The 20,616-nt window shown below is 29.8% G+C and overlaps 1 protein-coding gene across 1 annotated transcript; it reads left to right on the forward strand.

Annotated features, from left to right (window-relative positions):
- Nucleotides 1-394: 394 nt before the first annotated feature.
- On the forward strand, nt 395-18,804 carry LOC142333328 (uncharacterized). Its single transcript, XM_075380349.1, has 4 exons — nt 395-619; nt 3,473-3,601; nt 10,049-10,177; nt 15,618-18,804. Exons 1-4 carry the CDS (start codon nt 395-397, stop codon nt 16,263-16,265), a joined length of 1,131 nt encoding a protein of 376 aa, XP_075236464.1. The 3' UTR covers nt 16,266-18,804.
- The last annotated feature ends 1,812 nt before the right edge of the window (nt 18,805-20,616 follow it).

Genomic DNA, 20,616 nt, shown 5'->3' on the forward strand with positions numbered 1-20,616 from the left:
ATATCTGGTCTGAGATTTTGTAATGAAAGATAACGGTATTAGTTTTTCTAGGTATTCAACTAATATTTCCAGATATTCTTCTAATATTGCAGTGAGCTGCACCTGTTGAGGTCTGTCAGTAGATATCCAAACAGAATATGTCACCTCATCATTAGGATCCCCTCTTTGAATTTCTGCATGACTTGCTGACCCCAGAGGAGGCGCTGGTCTCGAACAGTTTGTTGAAGCCAGGAATCTCTACTTAATTAATGATGCAGAACAACCGCCAAATTTCTCTTCCAAACTGGGAGAAAGTTACAGAAACGTCACTTTGGTGACGAGCCACTTGGTGCAAAGTACAAGTAGTTAAACTGTCTGGCCTGAGCCCAGTGTGAGAGATCATAGGCTTATACCTATGAGATCGTTTACGGACCTAAGAGCTCTAGATTTGGGTCACTATAACCTAAGGGGCCTGGATCAACACAAGCTGCGGCGCAAGTACGCAGTTGCCTTGCAGGAGTTGGACTGGCTCATGGAACACAGGGAGGAGGTGGAATTGATGGCTGAGCAATTCGGCTGGGCCATCAAGGCTGGCTGTGATAGGGTTCTACAGTGGCCTCGGCCAATGGACAGCAAACAAGTAAAAAGAAAAAAAAAATAGATTTAAAAAAATAAAAATCATACTTTATTAAGACTCAAAGAATCAGTGAGACAAGGGCTGTGTGACATGGTCTCACAAACAGATTTAATGTGAGCCATATGGCAATCAATGTGTTAATATTATTTGCCAGTTCTCATCTTTTTAATAAAGAAAGCTTGCATTAGTATCAAGTAAAATGGTCTTTTTTCCTTTTATATTACACGTGGAGCCCAGGATTTATCTCGGTCTCTCAAGGGACAATCAAATTAATGTTTTAAACAGTTTTCAGCAGATTTGATACTGGTTTTCATTGAATTTTCGTGGTGAATTCTCCGCAAACGTAACAAAAAAATATTTAGAAGTCCAATTTTTATTCATTGTAAAATTCAAAATATTTAATGAATAAATTAAACTGAAATATTACAGAAATACTTAATTATAAAAATAATTTAGTTTTAATCTATAAATACTTAATTACTTAACATACTTTATAAAATTGTTTCATCATGGAGTGCAATAAAACACAGTACAAAATACACATGCTTAATAAATCTTGATGTTCAATAAAGTAATATCAAAAACCACAAACTAAAGTAAACTAAATACCACAACTAAAGTACACAGCAAGTCATACCAATAGCTGAACTCATACTGAAAAAACATTCTTGACTCACTGACATGTCTATAATGTCTGGCTTGACATGAAGTGACGTCATTAGACTGTTATATATCAAAATGTACATCTACAGCATACATCACAATATAAATCAGATGTGAATAAACAAACATACGTATATATTATGTATTGTTTGTTCAATGAATGATGGAACAAATAAATTTAAGGGATTGTAACTTAAGAAAGTTACATGATGGGTTGTTTTGAAATACATATTCAGATTCTGCATATAAAATACTGCATAGAAGTACGCTTACTCCCTTTTCAGTTCCAAATTTTATGTTGCCCAGTGTAATTATGATTATTGATATCTAAATGTCACAGTTTTTAAATAATGGGCACATGTAGCAAATTTTCCAAACACTAGGAAAAACACCAGCATTTAAAGAAAGATGAAGAGCTTGGTTAAAAACTGTACAAAAAGTCATTTTTTTGCTAAAAGAGGGTGAATGTTTTCTGGGTTAATCAAAGAATTATTTTTAAATCTACAACATCATTCTCAGTTAAAATAATGTTACTGCAGCGATCATTACAGTTAAAAGTAATTTCAGTCGAGGAAAAATCATTTAGTATGTTAGTATAGACACCAAAAATTTTTAACCAAAAGTTTTACAATATTGTCCCTATATCGGCACACTCAATTTCAAAATGCATATGCGATGGATAAGATCAACCATTGTGAATTTTATTAGCAAATTTAAAAAAATCTTTGGAATTATCAGTTAGACTACTCAACTTTAGTATAATTTAATAATAAATTTTTACGACCAAGAGTATTACATGCACTTTACACTTTACACTTTATTTTTAAATAATTCTTCATAATAAGTAAATTTATATTGTTTTTGTAGCTTATGGTACTTTTTCTTAATAATTTCACTAGAGAACCGCTTTGAAAATTAAATCTTTTTTTATAAGTATTTTTGATACATGATTATCAACATATTATTTTAGTGATTGCCGTAAAAGATGGTGCTTATGTTTAAACTATTGTATCTCAGTTAAAAAATTGAACAAAAAATGAAGAAGTTGTCGGAAACTGCAGTTATTTTTGTGCTAACTGGATTCAGACGATTTTAGTTAACCTCATTATTTTTAAAATTAGGGGTGTGAAAAGCAGAAAAATCATGATTTTTTTGCATTGTTTTGAGAAAGTCAATTTTGAATTACTATAAAATCAAAATCGATAGATAAAAATTCTCCACTTTAGGAGCTAAGTGATCGTTTCTCAATAATTATAAATTAAGATTTAGCACAAAATTTTATAAATATTATTTAAGTGTCCAGTGCGGTTTTTACGAGACAGCTTCATCTTTAGTTTCAATCAATATTTTACAGAAAAAAAACAATTGAGGTGGGAAAAGTATGAAACTATCATTAAAAAAGTACAGTTGCAACTGGTAGATGAGTGTGCATCCTGTTCATTGCTATATATACCAACGGCATGCGGGCATGGTTTAATATTATCTTTCACATAGTTTTGTCAGATTACTTTATATTTCATTTATATTATAAATTAAATTTTTGGTAAATAAGATTACATACATAAATACTATTATTGCTACTGTTACTGTTTCATATATTTTTGTTTTTACAAATATGCATAATATCTCTTATCAAAGAATTACCCGTATAAAAAGAATAACAGATTAAAAAAAGGCATTAAAATCATATCTGTAAACATTATACAATTTATTATAAACACTGAAATCTAAAAAATCTGTAAAAGCGGTTGCAAGTAACTAGTTTTTCTTGGAGCCACTGTTAGATTTCAGGTTTCCTCCAGCTGTTTGTGGTAACTTTATTCACCGCAGTAAGGTATAACTTGCATTAAGCTCCCATCTTGTAAGTAATTTAAAAAGTCATTTGTAAACCAATTTTTAAAACTGTGGCTATTCATTTCTGAATAGTAATCTGAACAGGCTTTTGATTTACTGTAGATAACAGCATTTTAACATTTAAAATTGGATAACATTTAGCAAAAGAAAAATTTTCAAGGTTTTCCCATGCAAAACATGCTAAATTAAAGTCGCTAATAACTTTTCTGTGGCTGCACTATTAATGTGTGTGGTAAGTGAATTATAGATACAATTTATCTTAATTTTATAAATTATGCAAATAATCATAAACATATTTACTTTGTATTGTAGCATTCATTTTTTTGTTTTTTATTACAGCAAGGAGATTTAGTACAAGTGAAAGAGGAACCGCTTGATATTGATAATGGTGATATTGAAGAAAATCCTTTTGCAATAGAAGAGACGAACTTAGTTAAATCTAAAAATCTAGAAGTTGATAATGAAGGGGTAAGGGTGTTAGATTTTGCGTACAGTGCATACTAATTATCCAGATGCACTTTTGCAAGGCCAAGTCAAGATAATTGGAAGGATAATTTAAAAACGTTTTATCATATATACTGTACATAGTATTCTAATGTTTAATATTTACATACAATGTAAGAAGAAAGAGATCTGTAATATAACACAAAAAATACAATGTATAGAAATTGCATTTACAACTAGTTTAACAAGGGTCATATATATATATATGGGACATTCTTTTACAAACCGTACAGATTTGGTCGAAAATTGACAGACACATTTTTGATTTACCTAAAACTTTTTTTACGTGTTCTATATGACAAAAAATACATACCTATTCTAGGATATTTTTTCTTTTCGTTTTTTTGGAAAATAGAAAGGATTGAAAATTTAAGAATTTGGTGATTTTTGGCTTGTAGTATATTTCTTAAAAATTCATAACTCTGGTTCTATTTGAGCTACAGATTTCATTTTTTTTTTCAAGGTAAAAGAACGAGCTTTAATTAAAAAGTACTTGAAAAGAAATTATTTACAAATTGAAATTGTTATAAACAATTAAAATGTTTAAATCGGTTTTTAACAATTGCCCCCCCCCCCCCCACGTATCAAGTTTTTAATATTTATCGTGTTCTCTGTCAAATTTCCTTTCGAAAACACTTTTTTTATCGATGGGGGATAGAATTATTACTATATGAAAAAAATTAATTAATCCTAGCGCGTTCTTCGAATCAGCTGCGTATTGGCCGTTTCCGCTCTGTCAGTACTCCTTGTGCGATTCAGTAGCATGCGCTGTGACCCGCGCGCTATTATATATATAATAATGTGTATATATATATACACATTATTTTTTGCTAAATTGATTGCAAAACAGTCAGTTAAAAAAGCAGTAAAATTAAAGATCAATAAAAAAATTCTTGTTGTAGCAATGATTTTGGTGTTTAAATTTTTCAAATATGTATTAGTTTTTTTTTTAAATTGCCTAGTCTGGATTTGAACAGTCCAGTTGATCTGGACATCTGGAAAATTGGTGTACCACTGTATTATATTTTCATTATTACTTGATTTGTAAATTTTGGATTACATACAGTTCATAATATATTTATTTATATATTTAGCCCACCAGGCTGGTCTAGTGGTTGTCTACTTGTCGTAAATCAGTTGTTTAACAGCTGATTTCATTCCAAAAGCTGTGAACGAACAAACTATTCATTTCTCGTAGAATATACACTGCATTCATTGTTGAAAGTAATTTTAAATTGATGTCATTCTTAAAATGTCAGGGAGAATTTACGGTAGTTTTTCCTGAATCGCAGGAACCTGATAAAGTAATGATTTGTCCCGTAGTTGCTCGTTTTAGAGTAACTGGTAGTGTGGATGAATATAAATGGTCCAGCTTACCTATAGTTTAAGTGATCTGTCCTTGGAAAATATCTGCGTATCCTTGCTGCGCTCTTCAAGAAAATCGATAAGAAAATTGTGTCAATAAACCAAAATGTCTTAAGGGAGTGTTGGCAGAACCACAAAGAAGGTGAAACTCTAGGAAAAAAGACTACATTACTCTTAATGGTTTTTGTGTTTTATTCGCAGCAGTGTTCAGATGTTGGGTTATGTCTACAACTCTGATGAAATGCAATTTTATCTTGAAGTTTTTACTTTCTGTTTGATTTATTTTAAATGATTTTAAGCTGAAGATGCATCTGACGCTAACTGGTCCAATGGTTTGATAACCATATTTTAGTGCTTGATTTTGGCATCTACTAAGATGTTCTTTTTGTTGAAAATATCTTTTGTTGGTGGACTTATTTTATTTTTCTCATTCTTGTTTGACTTCTTTATCTAATTTATTATTTCTCCCATATATTTAAATTTTACTTTGATTTTTCCATATTTTATTTTTTGGGTTGTAGGTGGAATCTTTGTTGGTTACTACAAATTCTGCCTTTTTGAAAGAAATTTTTAGCCTTATTTTCCATGCAATTTATTTTAGTTTGTTTACTTGTTCTGCTGCCTTTTTGAGGTTCTCCAAGAAAATTGTAATATCCATCGGCTAGCAGTTAATTGCAATTTCTTTCAATTTCCAACCCAATTTTATTTAGGTTGTTTCAACTTTTTTCATATTCTTATCCCATTCTATTATTACTTACTCTTGGATACTGATAAAAAGAGTTGATGTTAAACCAATTTGTTGTCTTCTGTTGTAATTTCTAATTCTTCTATTACTTCTAACATGTATTTTACTTGTGTTTGGAAAGAGTCTTTTTGAAAATGTTAATTGCTTTGGGATCTTCAACAAATTCTTCTAGGATGTTAAATAAGGAAGTTCTATCAGTAGAAAAGTATACTTTTTTTTTTGAAAAATCTGTGAAGAGAATTACTTTTTATATCTTGTCATTTTCCCCCTTATTATTGTTTTAAGGTTTGAAATTTGTTCTATACATGTTTTTCCTTTTATGAATCCTTCTTTGTATTCTCTCAGTTGTCAGAGTACGATTAATTCAGTTCTACTTTGATATGCTTTCGAAAGGATAGGTAAGAGGGAAATCCCTTTGTAGTAGTTTACATCTGTTTCATCTCTTTATTTACGTAGTTGATGTGTTAAAGCATTTTTCAAATCTTGAGAGATTTTTCAATTTTCTATGGAAGTTCTTAAGTTTTTTTTGGCTGTTTTCATGATTTTTTCTGTAATTCTGCTGCAATCAAGCCATTACCTGCTACCTTGTTTATTTTCTGGATGATTTTGTCTATTTATATTTCATTAGGTGGTTTGGATTTTTTAGTTCATATTGCTGAATTTGGAATTGAAATCTTAGGTTGGGTTCTTGATAGTTTAATAATTTTCAAAGTACTTGCTAGAATTTTGTGATACTTGCTGACAATTTTGTGATTGTCTTTTTATCCTAAAGCAAAGGCTGGTTGTTTGGTATTTGGTAAGTTTATACATTTTGGTAAGTGTTGTAAATTTAAATATTTAATTCAGATAGACAAGCATAAAACTTATCAATACAAGATCACATTAAAAAAAAGAATAAACGTAAGTAAATAACAAAATTATTATTCGTAAGCTAGAATAGCTCTGTATAAGGTATTAACAGTACTTAATACCTTAACTGTATAAGGTATTAACAGTACTTAATAGGTGATTTCCTGTGAAAATCTATCGAAACATAAAAATATGGAAAATTATGCCTAAACAGTTTGTATACAAAGTCAAAAAGTTGCACTTAGGATAGTCAAAATAACTACCAAAATCTCATTGGCAAATATTAAATCTATCCTAGTCAGAGATGGTTCAAATCTTTTTATTTTTAACAAATTTGAAGTATGAGTAAAGTTATGATTAGTAATGTGCATAGAATCACAGATTATATAGGCAGCATATCTAAGAAAGATTCTATGTGATATTTCTTGTAATTTTCATTGCAAGTCGGTCAAAGGTCGCCAGACAGCAGAGCCATAATTTAGTACTGGATATATAAAAGTGTAACCCACAGTTCTGCAGAGGTAATATTTCTAAAATTTGTAGAGAATCTCTTAATAAAATTTACCATTTTTAGTGACTTAGATACAGTATAAACAATGTATTCACTGAAGGATAACTTACTATCGAAATATACAACTAAGCCATTAATAAAAGATATCTTTTGTGTTGCAGTATTATTCAGTAAACATTTGCAAACCTTCCAAATTGAATTTGAAAACAATTTTTTTTTTTTTCAATTTGAAGAAATACTATTTGACATAATTTTTACACATAGTTCAAGTCGATTTGAAATAACTGAATATCTACTAGATTTGTAATAGGCTTAAACAAAAAAAAATCAGATCTGTTGAAAAAAAAAAATTAACTAGCGTATAAATTAACTGATGTTATTTATAAATACACTACCAGGATACCTGTTGAACCCAAATGCACACCTTGTCCTACTTCAGATCTAACATAAATAGGCTTAGAGATAAAATTATCAATTTTAATATAGGGAATTCTGTTTGTATGAATGAATAATAATTTATTATTAAATCCTCACACAGCAAGTTTTCTAATAACTAATTTGATATTAACTATATCAAACGACAACAAAAATCAATATAAATTGCATCAAAATAATAACCATCATTTGCACATCAACACTGTCTTCCATATATTCTTACAAATTCGTTTACATAGATTTAACTTACAAAAAACCATTTTGTTCAGGAAATATAAATTTCTTTATGTAAGGTGTAATTTTCATACAAAATAACCTAAGAGCTTGGCAAAAACATTACATTTGCTAATAGGTCGATAACACAGGTCAAAAAGAAAAATTGGGAACCGAGGTAAAAATAGGTGAATTAGAATGTATTTTTTACGTTAAATCTTAAAAGGAAATCAGTTTTTCAGATTTTTAGTTATGACCCTTTTAATTATTGTCAAACTTCTTAAATAATAGAATACAAAAATAATTGCCATAAAAATTCCTACCTCTATTTTGCAGACATTTATGTTCATCTTAATTTATTTTTTCTGACTTTCCTTTTGTGTTCAGTTAAGCCTTTTCTTTTTATCATCCAGCAGTAGTCACGTATCTTGGTGGAACCTTTATCCTTGTTTATCTCTTATGTTATCTGAGTTTAAAGGGAAAAAGTCCAAATGAGAATGTAAAAAATGAATTTTCAGTGACATTCTGCAGCCTAAATTTTTGTAGCTCACTAAGAATTCATTTATAAGTGGATCATGGTTTTCAGCGTTTTTATTTCCAAGAAAACCTGTGATGACATCTTTGAATAACTTCCATGTTGCCAGTTCTTTAGGATTCAGTTTGCTGTCAAATATACTTTCATGAATTAATTTTCGCATTTCTGGTCTGATGAATATTCCCTCTTTTAACATGGCTTCACTTAATCGTGAAAAAACTTCAGCTAAATATTTAAAGCCTTCTCCATCTTTATCTAATGCTTTTACAAAATTCTTCAACAGGCCTAGTTTTATGTGCAGAGGTGATAAAATAATACGATCTTCTTCGACAGGGAATATTAATATCATTCCTTTCCCGGGGTAAACCGATTTCTTTTTGGCCACTCTTTAACTACATAGTGTTTATCTGTAGCTTGACTATCCCACAAACACAAGAAACATATGTATTTTATAAAGCCACTTTGGAGATTGTGGAGAAGTGCTATCACATTCAGGTCAACGATGATTTGTCATGAGTGTTCATCATACATAATAGCTTTTAAAATTGTTGACATAATTCATGTTTCTTTCATAAATAGAGTATTGCTACTGGTGTATAGAGGAAAACTTATTCGAGTTATGCAATAAAACTGCCTTTAAGCTTCTTTTTGATGAGTATAAATAAACGGCGATCATGAATAAGATATTCAACTTCCAGTTCAGACATTAGCCCCCAGGGCACACTAGGGTCCCCTAGTGACAGGAAGAAGTTAAACCATCTCTTCTAAAGTATTTCAGTAAATTTTCGTTTAAATTTCAATATACTGAAATTTTAGTATTCTTGATTAATAAATTCCATTCTTTAAGACGTGAAGCTAGGAGTTCTGCATGTTGTTTTGACAAATGCAAATGAATTACGTTATTCAGTTCTGTTTCTGTGATGAGGTGAGGTTTAGAATTTGATTCTTTTGGAATGTAATTAATATCTATTGAAGTTGAGGATTCATCGGTTGAGCCTTCTGAGGGAATCAGAAATTTCTTTCCTAGAGGTTGAAGTGATTGGAATCGGTAAATCAACACCACGAAGTTCTGGTCTCAGAGTTGAATGAACATTTGGGTATGCGGTACTGCTTTTATTGTTTGAATTGAAACCAGAAACATTTGTTAAGCAAAAATAGCAGTCATCATAATGGTTAGTAGGCTCCCACCAAAACATATGTATGCAAAAAGACAAATGGTCTTTTTTTCCTTTTAACCACTGTGTTAGTTTAATGTAGCACTTGATATATATATTACACGTGGAACCCAGGATTTATCTCGGTCTCTCAAGGGACAATCAAATTAATGTTTCTAAAATGTTTTCAGCAGATTTGATATTGGTTTTCATTGAATTTTCGTGGTGAATTCTCTGCAAACATAACAAAAATTATTTGGAGAATTTTTTTTACAAGTCCAATTTTTATTCATTGTAAAATTCAAAATATTTAATGAATAAATTAAACTGAAATATTACAGAAATACTTATAACAATTTGATTTACTGCAGAAAACAGCATTTTTAACATTTAAATTTGGATAACATTTAGCAAAAGAAATATTTTCTAGGTTTTCCCATGCAAAACTTGCCAAATTAAAGTCGCTAATAACTTTTCTTTGGCTGCACTATTAATGTGTGTGGTAAGTGAATTATAGATACAATTTATTTTAATTTTATAAATTATACAAATAATGATAAACATATTTACTTTGTAGGATTCATTTTTTTGTTTTTCATTACAGCAAGGAGATTTAGTACAAGTGAAAGAGGAACCGCTTGATATTGATAATGGTGGTATTGAAAAACATTCTTTAACAATAGAAGAGACGAACTTAGTTAAATCAAAAAATCTAGAAGTTGAAAATGAAGGGGTAAGGGTGTTAGATTTCACATACAGTGGAGACTAATTATCCAGATGGACTTTGCAAAGCCAAGTCAGGATAATTGGAAAGGATAATTTAAAAACTTTTTATCAGATATACTGTACATAGTATTCTAATGTTTAAATATTTACATATTTTATGTAAGAAAAAAGAGATCAGTAATATAGTATACAAAATACAATGTATAGAAATTTTCATTTATAACTAGTTTAACAAGGGCCATATATATATGCACATTATTTTTTGCTAAATGAATTGCAAAACCGTCAGTTAAAAAACCCTGTAAAATAAAAGGTAAATAAAAAAATTCCTGTTGAAGCAAAGATTTTGATATTTAAATTTTTCAAATATGTATTAGTTTTTTTTTTAAATTGCCTAGTCAGGATTTGAACAGTCCAGTCGAACTGGACATCTGGAAAATTGGTGTATCATTGTATTATATTTTCATTATTACTTAATTTCTAAATTTTGGATTACATAGATTTCATTGTATATTTAGCTCACCAGGCTGGTCTAGTGGTTGTCTACTTGTCGTAAATCAGTTATTTAACAGCTGATTTTCACAGTCTAAGGTTCTCGGGTTCAAATTCTAGTAAACGTTAGTTGATTTTATATGGATTTAAAAACTAAACAGTGGATACTGATGTAATTTAGTAGTTGGGGTTCATTTAACCATACTCTCAGGAATGGTCGGCCTGAGTGTACAAGATTGTACATATTTTATGTGTCATACACATCATCCTCATCTCACTGGGCTGTGGAGGAGTAGCTTTATTGTTCACTAGTTGAACAAATTGCAACGTACACATTAATAGAGTAATATATATATATATATTTTTTTTAATTACTTTTGCAATATTTCATTGATAGTAAATTTATATTAAAAAAAAAAAATTAAAACAATTTTCTATTACTTTGGCACATTTTTGTCTTTATTCTTGAATGTTTCTGTCATTTTTAAGTTAGACAGATTTTGAATGGTATCTTCTGTAATAATGTTTTTAACCCCTTAACAGTTTTAGCGATTATTATGATTAAAAAAAGGGCATATTTTTTCACATATTCTGATTATGCAATGAAATACGATAAAAAAACAAATTTAAGAACCTATTTAAAGAAAACAGAGTGAGCCAAAAGATATATAACCCTAAATTTTAAAACATACTCCAGAGGGAGATTTAGTTTTTTTGCTGGTGGGAGAATGTGTGTAGGCAACAGGTACGCTATGGTAGAAGATTAGTGCACAATAAGTGAGCAATTTTCCTCCCTTTTGATGACAGTAGTGAGTAAGCTGTGAACGAACAAACCATGCATTTCTCGTAGACTATACACTGCATTCATTGTTGAAAGTAACTTTAAATTGCTGTCATTCTTAAAATGTCAGGGAGACTTTAGGGTAGCTTTTCCTGAATCGCAGGTCCCTAATAAATCAATGATTTGACACGTAGTTGCTCGCTTTAGAGTAACTGGAAGTGTGGATGAATCCAGCTTACCTAACCCCATCAGGTTGATCTAGTAGTTAACGCGTCTTCCCAAATCAGCTGATTTGGAAAGTCGAGAGTTACAGTGTTCAAGTCCTAGTAAAGCCAGTTATTTTTAACTGGTGGTTAAAAAATTGTTTTATGGTGGTTGGGTTTCAATTAACCACACATCTCAGAAATGGTCGAACTGAGAATGTACAAGACTACACTTCATTTACACTCACACATATCATCCCCTAATTCTTTAATTATCGATATAATAATTATATAATAATTACAATAATTATATAAAAATTACAATAATATAATAATTACAATATATAATATAATATATATTACAATTAATTAATATATTAATATATTACAATATATAATATAATAATTACAATTAATATACAAATTATATAATAATTACAATAATTCTTTAATTATCGAAACGGTAGTTACCGGAGGCTAAACAGGAAAAAGAGAGGTCCAGCGTACTTATAGTTTAGGTGATCTGTCCTTGGAAAATATCTGTGTATCCTTGCTGCACTCTTCAAGAAAATCGATAAGAAAATTGTGTCAATAAACCAAAATGTCTTAAGGGAGTATTGGCAGAACCACAAAGAAGCTGCAACTCTGTTCGTATTGCATTAATGTTTTGCATGAGGTTTGAGGACCTCATAGGAGAAAAAGACTACATTACTCTTAATGTTTTTTTTTTAATTCGCAGCAGTGTTCAGATGTTGTGTTCAGTGGTCAACATCTGAACACTACTCTGATGAAGTGCAATTTCACCTAAGTGGCTAATAAACAGCCAGAGTGACAGATACTGGAGTTCAGAAAACCGTTGCATTTTCCATGAGACCCCTGCTACATTCACAGAAGGTTGGAGTTTGGGGTGCAATTTTACAGAAAAGAATCAATCTTTTAGGACCAATCTTTTTCACGGAATTGATAACAGCTGAAGTTACCAGGATATCGTCATACAATTCGTGTTACTATTAAACTGTTGAACTAGGCTGCAGCAAAACAGTGCTACACCATACACAGTGAATAGCACAATGTTGCGCAGATTCTTTAGGGATCACATCATTCTCATGGACTGTGGCTGTTGAGATCGCCAGATTTAACTCTTGCTGACTTTTTTCTTTTGGGACATCTGAAGGTTAATGTCGATAAGAACAACCCTCACACTATCTACCGACTCAAACACAACATCTAAGACAAAATATTCCACAAGTGCAGCAACCCTCTGAAAAATAGCACATAACATGAAGAAATGTGTTGAGGCATGTTTACAGCAGATATAGAATATTTCCAACATCTATTGTGAGAAAAATAACAATAAATATATTTTTGTTCACCTCCAAAATACAGTAGAGTATATTATGTTAATAAAGATTTTTTAAGAATATAAATTATTGGGTTATAGATCTTTTGGCTCAATCTGTGTATAATGAACTAACTTGACATGATGACTGAAGAAAAAATATACATCTCTATGTATATATTTTTCACAATTAAAAAATATATGATATAAATGAACACTAAACCCCCTAAAAACTATTAACAGATTATTTTTTTATGAAAATTGTTCATAAATATTATATAGTAACCTTTGTCTAACAGGTACCTAGTTTTTAAAAGATTCTTGGCTACACCACTAATAAGTGGTGTAGCTATGATTTGGGTTTTTTACAATTTCTGTGTGAGCACCTACATAAACTATCATGATATAAATATAACCAGTTTCTGACTGAAATAACATATGTCTTAATGCCAAAGTGTGCCGTTTTTATTTTATTAAACTGAATAAAGCTTACCCTACCTTTCCAACTGCAGTAAGCTTTCATCAACTGCTAAATTTTTTTCAGGTGTATATTCTCTGAATCTGTTAACAAGGTAGTGAATAATCTGTTTTACTTTTTTTGGAGGTGGGTTAGTATTATTATCATTAGTAAAATGGAGGAAACGTGACAGAAGTGATTTTTATGGGGTAAAATTTTTCCAAATCCTGGAGGTGTAAAAAGGGGGCTGCTTGTTTGTATAATAGCTTTCAGTTTGTGGCTTCCAAATAATTCTTGTTAGCATATGTACAGATAGAAACAAAAGCCTCTCATAATTATCAGTTGGTTTACATAGGTGAAACCTTGAAAACTAGTAGTATTTTATTTTTTTAGAAATTTTTGGCGTAAAGATTAGTCTGCTTCACTAGAATATCACCTAATTTATCAGTAAAAACTAACTTGAATAAAGAATATACATTATTAGGGTCGTCAATTGGGAAGTTTATTCCTGGAGTACCAGTAAATATTTGAGGGTTACAAAGCTTTGTGATAACAGCATAAATAAATAATTGCATTGGAGTTGGCTTGTCCACACATGCGTATTCTGCTGACTCTGAGAGTACACTGAACAAATCTTGGAGATATATCGTGTCATTTGAGCCAACATTTAAGAAATTACAGTGTCTGGTTTCCTAAATATAAGTCATTAGTTTTGGACATGCAGACATCCTGTAAGTAAAATTTTATATTTTAAAATGTGCTGGTGGGTTTATAGATCTGATCAGTTTGGATATAGAAGTAATAAATATGTTTATATGTTATTGTAAATTTGCTCTACGGGGTCTGTAAATAAAGTAATGAAACTAGTTCAGAAAAACTTTTTACAATCCAATTATACGTGGACTCTATCACTTTCTAAATAATTCCCTTGGGAAACCACGCAACGCTTCAGATGGTTTTCCCACTCTTTATAGCAGTGTTGGAACTCAGAAACTGGATTATCCTTCAGATGGTTGGTTACATTTTTTTAATGTTTTCTACTGTTCCAAAATGTTGTCCTTTTCCGTGTTCTTTTAAAGTTGGGAACAGGAAAGAGTTGGAAGGACTTAAGTCAGGTAAATAAGGTGATTGATAATGTTTTTCTTTGTCAAAAACTCATTAATTGAGAGTACAGTATGACAATGTGCATTGTCCAGTTGCCTTGATGACTGGTCTCAGTCAGGCAACTCCTTTTTGCAGTATTTCAAGAATTTTTCGGTAAACATATTGATCTTATAGGCAAAAACTCATTATGGACAATGCCATTACTATTGAATAAACAAATTAGCTTGGTTTTGATTTGTTCATATTTGCTTTTTTGGGACGTGTTGAGTTTGAAGTGTGCCACTCTGCTCTGGCATTTTGTTTCTGGATTGTACTCAAATATCCAAGATTCATCACCAGTAATAACATTTTTTTAGAAAGTCAGGATCGGTTTCAATTTGCCCTAGAAGATCGCAGCACACTTCCACCCTGTTGTTTTCCTGTTCAACAGTGAGGGTTTTTGGGGCCAATTTTGCACAAACTTTTTTCATGTCCGATTCATTTGTCAAAATTTGATGGACTGTGGTGCAGTTCAAATTCAATTCTTCTGCAATCATTCTGACAGTTAATCATCGGTCGTACCATATCAAGTCTTTGATTTGCTCAATATTGTCATCACTTCTTGATATTAACAGTCTTCCAGAGCGTGGATCATTCGCAACTGACTCCCGGCGATCTGAAAATGCTTTAAACCACCTAAAAACATGGGCTCATGACAGATAGTTTAACACAAAATTGATTGCACAACATTGCTCGTAATTAGTATCACTCATTTTTTCAATGCACAACAAAAACATTTCATGAAAAGTTAAAATATAAATCAGCTGTTTCTATAACCATATGTTTACTAGTAACTTTACAGTGTTGCCACTTTGGCTGCCAAAATAAACTAGTCTCATTACTTTATTTACAGACCTCGTATAGTTAATTTGTTCATTTTTCTTAAAACATGTATATGCTAATTAAGTTTTAGCCAAGTGCATACTATAAGATAAGTAAAGTTCCTTATTATAAGGTTGTTATGAATATATGTTATAACATATATGTTATAGATATTTTTAAACACATTTTGTGCCTTTTTACAAGCTACAGATTACTGAAGATGAGGGAAACATCAAGGGAACTACCAAGAGTTGTATTACTTGTAAGAGATGCATGAATAATTCAGTAAATGATGGAATTATAAACAAAAAATCCAGTGAATGTAAGTGTGTATATGGTGATGTAACTATAGAAAATTTAGTCGAGAATCGGAATTCTTTTGATCAAAGTTCTGCTTCAAAATTACATTTAAATATTCATGCTAAGCAGAAAAATTTTATTTGTAACTTTTGTCAAAAGTCATTTAATTTCAAAAGCGATTTAAAAAAACATGTTAATATTCATACTAAAGAGAAAAATTATGTTTGTAACTTCTGCCAAAAGGTTTTTAATCGTCTTTCTAATTTAAAGGTGCATATTAATTTACACACCAAAGAGAAAAATTATATTTGCAACTTTTGTCAGAAGTCTTTTAATCAGAGTTCTGCTTTAAAATTACATTTAAATATTCATACTGAGGAGAACAGTTATATTTGTAACTTTTGTCAAAAGTCATTTAATTGCAAAAGCAACTTAAAGACACATCTTAATATTCATACAAAAGAGAAAAATTATGTTTGTAACTTTTGTCAGAAATCTTTTAATCAAAGTTTTACTTTAAAATCACATTTAAATATTCATACAAAAGAGAAAAATTAATTTGTAACTTCTACTAAAAGGTTTTAAATTATCTTTCTAATTTAACATGCATATTTATATAAGTCTTTATAATTGCAGTTGTGATTAAAAAAAAAAAAAAACATTTCCATGCTAAAGAAAAGAATTAATGTTTGTAACATTTATCAAAAATCTTTTAATCAGTTGAACCATTGTGACCTTTAAAAATCTTATATTAAGAAAATTGATTAAGGAAAAAAATTGATAGCATTCTTTCAAGTGTGCATATTTAAAAAAAAGTATAACAAAATTTATCTAAGGTTTACAATTTAATGTTACATTTTCTCATTTTTGTTTGTTACAACCTCAGGCAGGGAGGTTTCTACCTTGTTTGCCTCAAACACAGGTGATATTTAAATAGGTTTTTAAAAACCTAATAAAGATGCAATCTTCTTACTATGTAGTTCATGTATATTTATTGAGGAAAAGAAAAATTACTACATTTTTTGATCAACACAAAGGTAATGAACGGCAATCAGTCAAGGTCTGAACGTGATGGTTGATGGTATAAGGGATAGTTATTGAAGGAATTATGTGAAATTTAAAATTTAGTAGCTTTGTAACAGGTAAACATCAACACAAGTAGACTAGAATGAAATTAAAAAAAATAACTTTTAACTACAAAGTAGTACTAGGACTACTGTTAGGTATCGCATCAGAGGATGAGATAAAATAGCAATTTTGTAGCATGTGAAAAATACCACACCTGACCAGGATTTGAACGCAGGACATCCAGATGAAAGGCTGAGATACTATCACTCACCACAAAAATCAGCCAAGGCTACAAACTACTTTTAGAAAAATTAGATACTATTTAAAAAAGCTTTAGATTTATATATAATTTTAGTTTATAATAAGTGGGTGATATTTATGAACATTTTAAGCCCAGAATAATGCCAATTGAGTGATTTGGTTGGCACTGAGGAATTCCATCAGTTCAGAAAAAGTGGTGTAGAAAAACGTGTATAAAGTTCACAACTGAGACTTCTTATAAAAATCACATATTAAATGTGTTTTTCTTGAACATTGCCTTTCTCAAATAACACTGGTCTTGAATGAATCTAAACAAGAAGTGTGTAATCTGGTATTTGTGCCTGTTATCAATGTTGACCTCAAAATCTTTATTAGTTCGATTTCTTTAAAAATGTTTTCTTTTATTGTTATCCCCTGGTTGTGAATTATTTTCCTTTTTTTGCATTAACAAAATGATTAAAAATGCTCCATAACCTAAAACAAAAACTAACATTTTGAAATGTACGTCTCAGATCATTGTAATAGTCCTATTAAATTGTCAAATATATTCTGTTCACAATACAAAGAGGTTTTGGAAGGATAGAAGCTGCAAACCTAAACAATAGAGGATGAAAATTTTAGATGCCAGTTCTTTCACCATGCTCTGAAATTCTCTCTGCATCTCTGCTAGTTTAAGTTGTTATAACTTATCAAATATTATGAATTTTTACAGACATATCTTTGAAAGTATACACTGTTAGAAAATATAAAAAAATGTTTCTTGTTTACTTGACAATGTAAAAAACCCTTCCTAAAAAAATTAAGAATCTTTAAAATAAAATAAATTACTCTTGCCACCAGTTTGTTCAGTTAAAAGGTTTGTCATTTATGTCCATTTCTACCAGCAAAATCATATACCTTTTAAAATTTAATTACATAATTCTTCTATTTCACTATTCTATCTCAGATTATTAATTTTAGACAGACTACTTGTTCCACACAAAATCTTCCTGTTTTAACCACCTGATGTATTCTCCAAATAGTTTATTGATGTGTTCTTCTGTTCTCTACAACTTGTGCAAGATTTTATAGGTTACTGAAAGATGAGAAATTCCTCTGAAATTATAACTTCCATTTTGTCTCCTTTTTTGTGTAGAAGGTGAATTAGGGCAGACTGCTCGTTCTTGTGGGATTTTTTTTCTGTCTCCAAAATGTTTTTAAATAATTTCTCTAACAGATCATACATTAATTATCTAATCATCATAATTTTAAAAATTGCATTGTTATTCTCACCAGATGCTTTATTAATTTTTAGAAATATGATTATATATTCTTTATTTTTTGTTTATTTGGGGGATTGAGTTTTTTAGTTAAGTTACTGGTTTTAAACAGTTGAGCTTTTCTTTGGCGTTCTTTGCTATTTCAATAGTTTTTCATAATAATTTGCTAAAGGTTTGCTATAAGAAGTTTATACGACTTATTAAAAATAGTTTTACTTAAATTTTATGTGCAATTAATTTTCTTTGTGAATAGACATATTTTATTGTAATAAAAATTTCAGTTTTAGAAATACACATCTATAAAATATAAATTGTAATTCTTATGTGATGTTAGTAACATTTTATTTATAATGTAAAATATTTCAGATTTATTTAGTTAGATTTTTTTATTATATCTGTGAAATTGAAACGATAGTTTATGTATGTTTATTTTAATTTAAAAGTTGTATTATCAATTAATTTTCAAATGTACATTCCAAGTGATTCATTTTTTAATCTAATAAACAAAGTTCCACAGAAAACAGATTGCTTTTTTATTTAAAACATACACCATTCCTTTTTGTAAAAATAAATAGATTCTATTAGTGTGACTGAGTGCAAGTTTATTAAACATATTTTGTATTAGTTATGATGATTAAAACTAAATTAAGTTACCTTTTTTTTATAAAGTTGCCCAACCTATGTGGTGAAAGTGCTACTAAAGTGTGTGTACATCCAGGTTTGGAATTCTGTAACCTTAACTATTCCATTTTAAATGTTGTGTTCCAACTGTGGAGTTCTGAGTGTGGTGGCCTCTTATAAAAAAATAATTGTTTTGAGATGCAGTTTTATAAAAATTTCATTTTTTTATGTCTAGTGGCCGAACAGCAATTAGGGTCTGTGTTTTATACACTACCTATACTTGTTATTCTTTTTATGTATCATTGTAATGTTGCTTTATTTTCTTGTTTAGGCATTTATGGACAATAATTTAAAGAAAATTTGTTCCAGAATTTTTTTTTTTTAATTTTGACTCGCTCTCTTTTTCTTTTTTTCAGTTCGTTTCCACAGCCATTTTCTTTTTCTATTTCTCAACTCATGATTGAAAATTAATTTCCTAAAGAGTTCCTGTTTTCAAGAACTTTTGTGCAATTCCTACCTCTCAAGATCCTTTTTTTAATTGCTTCAATGTAATTTATTTTGTTTTTCTTACAGCAAAAATCTATTAATTTTTTTCAGTATTTTATTATTGTTACAAAGATGTGACAAAACAAACAATCTTTCTTCTTCTTGATTACTAGTAAATGTTTTTGTATTTTAATAGAATTTAAATTGCTAGAAAATGATTAATGTTCAGTAATTACACAAATTCATAAAATAATGAAATTTTAGCAGTTTATAATCTGTGCAATTGAAGAAATCAAGATTTTAAATAAAAACTGGGGTACAGTTTTTATTTTTTGAAATGGATGATGTATAATTTATAATTTTATTAATTTCCTAGATTGACCTTTTTGTAACCTAAACTTTTCCTACCACATTTAGTTTTCCTCCATTCTTTTCACTATCCAGAACAATTAAAAGGGACGAGAATCTCATTACCAAGCATTTTTTCTAATTTAATGGTACCGATAATTCAAAATAAATTTAACTTTAGAAAAGGCATGGAAATTGTTCATTTAAAAAGTTTAATGTTTATGTCCATTTCTACCAGCAGAATCACATACCTTTGTAAAATATAATTATATAGTTCTTGTATTTCTGTCTCATATTATTATTCTTGCACAAACTATTTGTTCTGTTCATTAACTTTCTAAACCACTCTGATGTATTCAAGTTGTTTATTGATGTGCCCTTCTATTCTGTTCTCTACAATTTTTGATAAGATTGTATAAGTGACTGAAAGAAGAGAAATTTCTCTCCAATTACCCTGATTAACATAATTTTTGTGTTCTAACATGTGATATATGATTTTAATTGTTTTTTGATGCTGAAAACTAATATGAACTCAGAATAAGCAATAATATGAATAATAAGCAATACTAGATAAAGAATTAAATCATATCACAGTCACATAATGTGACTGTGATATGTTTTTATGTGTTTGTGATATATTTTTGTTTTGTTTAACAAGTTTGTCTGGAATTTCTAAAAAAAATCTAAACAAACTGTAAAATAACCCTTCATTGCAATCTGCAATCAGACCTGTACCTACAGTGAAATTATTCCGGTTCCTGAGCCACCTGTGAATGTATGTAATACTGAAGAGTGAGCCTTCATGGACAAGATTAATCATGTCTAAACAGGCCAGAACATGTAGCTGGAAAACAGCTGTGTTGTTT

Source organism: Lycorma delicatula, chromosome 12 (genome assembly GCF_047948215.1).
Source record: "Lycorma delicatula isolate Av1 chromosome 12, ASM4794821v1, whole genome shotgun sequence".
NCBI lineage: Eukaryota > Metazoa > Arthropoda > Insecta > Hemiptera > Fulgoridae > Lycorma > Lycorma delicatula.